The sequence below is a fragment of the Phlebotomus papatasi genome, chromosome 1, assembly GCF_024763615.1.
Source record: "Phlebotomus papatasi isolate M1 chromosome 1, Ppap_2.1, whole genome shotgun sequence".
Taxonomy (NCBI): Eukaryota; Metazoa; Arthropoda; class Insecta; order Diptera; family Psychodidae; genus Phlebotomus; species Phlebotomus papatasi.
Window position 1 is genome coordinate 98,841,583 of NC_077222.1, and position 5,690 is coordinate 98,847,272.

Genomic DNA, 5,690 nt, shown 5'->3' on the forward strand with positions numbered 1-5,690 from the left:
ACGAATCAATTTCCCCAAATTATCAGCTAATTTACTTATCCAGCTTCAGCTTCCTGCAACCCATCCTCAATGCTATGATATCGGCAAATTGCTTGTTTTTCTGCTTTAGTTTGCACATTGCAGCTTGTTTGAAAGATCTGCAGGAAATGGTCGTAAGTGTTAGTGAAAATTCTCTGACTGGATCTGATGATGGGACTTCCTTGATATTCCCAACTGAAGCAAATCCTGCCGATGAGAAACTTTTTCTGCAAAATATTAGCGAGTGTTTGGAGTTCCACACGAAAGTCATTCGTTGGATTGATGAGGCAGCTAGAGCCCTTTCTGGAATCATAGCTTTTGAGTACGCTGGAAGTGTCTTTAGCTTCTGTACTCAAGCTTTCCAGGCGTCTCTGGTGAGTAGTTTGGTGGATTCGAAGGAAAATTGGGAATCTGGAAGGTGATTTGTATTTCAGAGCATGAAGAGTCCAGAATTCCTGAATAGTGTGGTCTTTTTTATGGCTGAGGGAATGGAATTATTCCTGTTCGCGGTTTTCGGTGAAAGGGTGGCTACTGAAAGTCGAGCAATGGCTGATGCTGCTTACTGTGCATCTTGGTGGAGACTTCCTCCGAGATACCGGGTGTACTTTGGGTTGATGATTCAACGAGCTCAGAGACCTTGCTACTTGAAAGCTGCCAACTGGCTAAATTGCTCCCTGGAATCCTACATGACAGTCCTGAGAGCATCCTTCTCCATGATGGCTCTACTGCAGAATATCAACGAAAAGGGTGGCTTAGGGCTGGAGCAGGAAGGTGTTTAACATGTCTTATCCAAAAATGGTGTATAAATTCAATAATCTAATAAAAAAATTTATCATTTTGTCTCAATTCCAAATGCATAAAATAAATTATTCAATGCAGAATTGCATAGAATTGAGAAAAAAAAGTCGTTGACGTTCTAATGAAATGACTGGAGGAGTGCAATAGCTGATCCCGTGAAATTGAGCACCTGTAAATGACAGTAGTTGTCTCAATATCATTAATAATTTTAAAGCAGGACACAGAATTGACAAATTACGCTGGTGAATGTTGTCATGTTGCATCTAAATATGCCAAGTCCATTGAATTCAATCGATTGTTGACTTCGAAAAATCATAAATCTCACCCTCTTCTTGTCCAACGCCTCAAAATCGTACCAGTTGAGAAAGTAGAATTCATTAGCCATCTGCGTGCTCTGCAAGAGAAGCAGGTTACCAAGTCTGAGGAATAAGGGGCTGAGGATGATATTTGCGCATAGACAATTACTTGATTTGCCACCAGAGAACAGAACAAGCATAAAACAAATATTTGAATATTACATTGAACCGCGGCGACCACATTTGTTGTTAAAATGTCAGAATCATGCCCATCATGCCACTGGGATGGTATACGATAGGCCAGGGTACAAATGATAGTTATGCTGTGGATGAACTGATAGAAGAAAATTTCCTTGTAAGAATCCTGAAGAAAATATGTCATACTGGAAATAAAAAAATATATACAAAAAAATTATTAAATTCAATAACCATGTATTTTTCTAAAAATGAAGTGAGTTTGATTATTTTTTTCTAACAGTTTCTTATATAGTTTATTAAATTTCTTACAATTTATAAAAAACAAAACAAATTTCTTTGGAAATTAAACTTGAAAAAAGAAACATAAGGTTTGTTTTCAATAAAACAGATATAAATACAGAGTTAGAATATTTTAATTTAAATGTATTTAATAGCTGCAATATATTTTTATGACAAATTAAATTCTATTAATAACTTTTCAAAGTTTAAAGCAAAAATTAAATACAATGCAATTTATTAATTGTTTCTAAATTTTTCACTTTACCATTTATTATTTTGAAATTGTTTTATGATAATTTAATTTGGGTAGGGGGCAGTGGCGCTACATTGAATCTGGGATTACATTGAAAACGTTTTTTTTCACATATTTATAAATGAAGATAGGCTTTAACGTAATATAATTTACTATACAAAACAATTGTAGATCTAAGTTACATTATGGCTAAATCCAGCTTTCTTTAGAAAACTTGAATAATAGTGTTTTTAGTATAGCTTCAGCTTCAATATAGCCCATCCCCTTCCTATGTAATCGAAAAGAAACTTTAAAATTCTTAAGCGTTTAGCTTAAAACTTGTAGAGAATGTTAAGAAATTGAACAATCCTTGTGAGTTCTTGTCTTCGAGAACCCTCAAAAAGTCAATAGGTGAGATCAGGGCAGAATTAGTCAGGGGTAAAGTTAGATAGTAGTGTATTATAGTTTTCCTTAAAAAGAATATTGAGCGGGGCATTGTATAAATGAGCAGTAAAAAGTTAAAATTGAGCAATAACAAAAAAAAATTTGAAACAGTGAAAATTTGAAAATAAAGAGCTTTTCATTTTATCTGCAACAATTTTAAATGTTAAATATATAAATTAGACCCAATTTAAAAAAAAAAAAGATTTATTTTTTTTACTGACCATGATTACATATTTTACTGCTCATTTTTAATTTTTTACTGCTCATTTTTAATTTTTAACTTCTCGTTTGTTTTTTGCCTATTGAGCAGCAGACAACTATTTATTCAGAGTAAGGTAAAGTGCTCTATGTCGACCACATAAGGATAGATTTTGTGAAAACTTATGAAAAGAAATTGTTTTAATATATGTGTTTTTTGATAGGGTTTTTATTTAAAGGCCTTTATGGCTTCTACAAACTAGTAGAAATTTCCTTAAAAATGCCTTTTTATAGAAAATATCCCCTATCCTTGTAGACAGAAACGTCAGAATTTTTTAAAAAAGGCAATTTCTGACGAAAATTGCTTCTAGTGTGTAAACACCATCAAACTATAGATTAGATCTTTATCTTGTGAACTTCATATGTAGTCCCAATATAATTTTAAATCACAAAAAATTAAAATGTTTTAAAAATTCGAAGTGTTCCTCTACTCAACCACTTTGGAACCAGAGGCTCCGACTGCCTGAGGTTCCTCTAGTCGACCACCCATTTTTTCTTAAAATTAAATAAACTAAAACTATAAAGTCATGGATTTAACTTTGGCTTTTTCCACACTTCATGAATAACACTTAAAATTAAGTTAATCATCAAATTAAAATTGGAAAATTCACCTTCATGAATTGTTGCAAAAGTAGAACAACATTTAACTGAAAACTGATTCACTTACTATAATTCGTCGACCGTTCGAATTGAAGTTACATTTTATATAAAATGCATCTTCAATTTTAAGACATAAAATTATTATTTATTTATTTGTAATAAAGATAAAGTCCTTAATTTGCGATTAGACTCAAAATTTGTATTATCAAGTAATCTGTAAGATAAATAATTAAAATAATTCTTTAAGAAGAAAGTCAAGGATATCAAGAAGTAAGGTAAAGGACTCGACTGGGTTCCTCGACTCGACCGGTGGGTCAATTCTTGAATGTTTGATGGTCAATTTCGTCAATTTCTATGAATTTGTCACTGGTTCGTATTATTCATGTAATAATTAACCTATTAATGTGAGATCATACGCAGATTATTATAGCAAACATAAATAAAATGAATAAATAAATCTACCAGTCGAGACGAGGAACCGGTTGAGCGAGGGAACTTTACCTTATGCCATAATTTACTGAAAATTGCAAATTTTCATTTTAAGAAATACTTTCACGTTTCACAATTTTATTTTTTTCCAATGTTTTATGGTCAATTTCTATTAAATTCCAACTAAGACCTATTATTTATGAAATAATTGGCTCTATGATGTTAAACCATTGCCTAAATATTATTGCAAATGTAAATAAATTGAATTAATATTTCCACCGAACGACTTGAGGAACCCAGTGTGGTCGAGTCGAGAGACAGTCGAGTTGAGGATACTTTTACCTTAATTAGCTGCCTCCCTATTCATTGAAATATTTATCAGTCTGATTCAAGTATACTTTTTACAAATTATAGAAAAATTAAAATTTTATTTGCTGACTAATTCTGCCCAGGTTTCCCTATCGTTCCTTAAAAGTTATAAGGGACTATCTTAGTTTTTTGCTAACATAAGATTTTGAAGCACTTGGAAAGAGAATTTATTAAATTTTCAGATAATAAAGTGGTCTTCACACTAAAGGTTTAGCCCAGTTCCGGAATGTCCAAAAATCATAAATAACGTGAAATTTTATTCAATTTTTAAAATCTAATGGGTCAATGTCACTTAATAATTCAATCTTAAGTTAAAATTTTTTAAACAAACGTGACTAATAAGAAATTAGGGAAATTAAACCATATTTTAGGGTCCCTGTTAAAATCCCGAAAGCCAAAATCCCGAATTCTTAAAAGTGTCATAGCTAGGGTAAAGTGGTACAAGTTGGACAGGGTTTTTTTCTTGATAAATTTAGTACTTCATTTTTATTTGTATATTTTTATTGCTTTAGTTTTATAATTTGGTTCCTTGTGCTTAAAAACAAATTTTGTACTGTATTTATCAAGAAAAAAAGCCATGTCCAACTTGTACCGGCGAATTGTCCAACTTGTAACACTATGTCCAACTTATATCACTTTACTCTCACTAACGATTGCACTTTATCACTTTACGATTGCACCCGCGCTTGCTAGACACAAAGAGAAATGTTCTGTGTCTTGGGAAATAATTCTAAACATTTCCTTCCATATAATTTCATCCCTTTCAGGATTTTTAACACTCGGGATTTTGGCCTTTTCGGGATTTTGGCGTTCAGGATATTGGTTTCGGGATTTTGGCTGCCACCGATTCAGACAATTAATGAGATAATTATTTACACAAAATTGAAAGTTTCATGCTGTCTCCTAAAAAATTGCTCAAGAAAGTTGGTCCCTTGTAATTTCCATAAGGAACGATTTTCTCTGGAGATGTTTTACTTTTTCTGACTCCTTTCCTTTGATGTATATTTTTTCTAATTGACTTATAAAAAAGCTGATGTTTTCTGCAATGGCTTTGGATGTTGGTCACCTACGCTATAAGACGGCGGTGGACGAAATAGAAAGAAAAACAATAAACGTTTCTGTAAACTGTTGCGCTTTTTAGGCATTTGTCGATGAATAAAAGTCTACTTATAGTCAAGTGTGCTAATCCGGGCGCTTCGCTATCTGGATCGTTTATGACTAATCTACTTAAAATAATATTTTTATTTTTATTTCCGTAATATAGTCACTACAGTAACATAATATAACTATTCAAGTTTGAGAAAAAGCAAAAATAATATTTCATCCATTAAATAAGTGAACTTAATCGACTCATTTCAATCTTGTGTCAGCTGGGTTCTTCACTAATAATTTTCTAGCAGTGATATTAGCGAAAAGGCGACCCAGTTAGTGAATGCTCACTTATTTCAGTATATTATCATTTATTTTATAAATTTTCTTTAATATTTTTGATAATTTTTTTTATATTATGTTTCTGAATGAAACAGTGAATAATTATATGGATTTAGAAGAAGTAAAAAAGAATTTCATCAGTCCAAAAACAAACGTTTAAGTAACACTCTTCGGATAATGATCCAGTTACCCCACCTTACTTACATCTATGTAGGATTCGAAACAACGTTGAATATTGAGGTAATACTTCTTTAAATTTCACAAATAACTATATTTCAGGGATATGTAATTCACAATTGAATAAAATGCGTCTTCATTCTTTGATTAATTGCACAGGA

General features: G+C 31.9%; 1 protein-coding gene across 1 annotated transcript; it reads left to right on the top strand.

The window, feature by feature from the left end:
- Positions 1-1,210, top strand: LOC129810010 (odorant receptor 67c-like). Its single transcript, XM_055860192.1, has one exon. The coding sequence runs from the start codon at positions 456-458 to the stop codon at positions 795-797; it is 342 nt and encodes a 113-aa protein (XP_055716167.1). The 5' UTR covers positions 1-455; the 3' UTR covers positions 798-1,210.
- The last annotated feature ends 4,480 nt before the right edge of the window (positions 1,211-5,690 follow it).

Coding starts and splice junctions, on each gene's coding strand:
- LOC129810010 (XM_055860192.1), top strand. CDS start 456: ATGAAGAGTCCAGAATTCCTGAATAGTGTGGTCTTTTTTATGGCTGAG.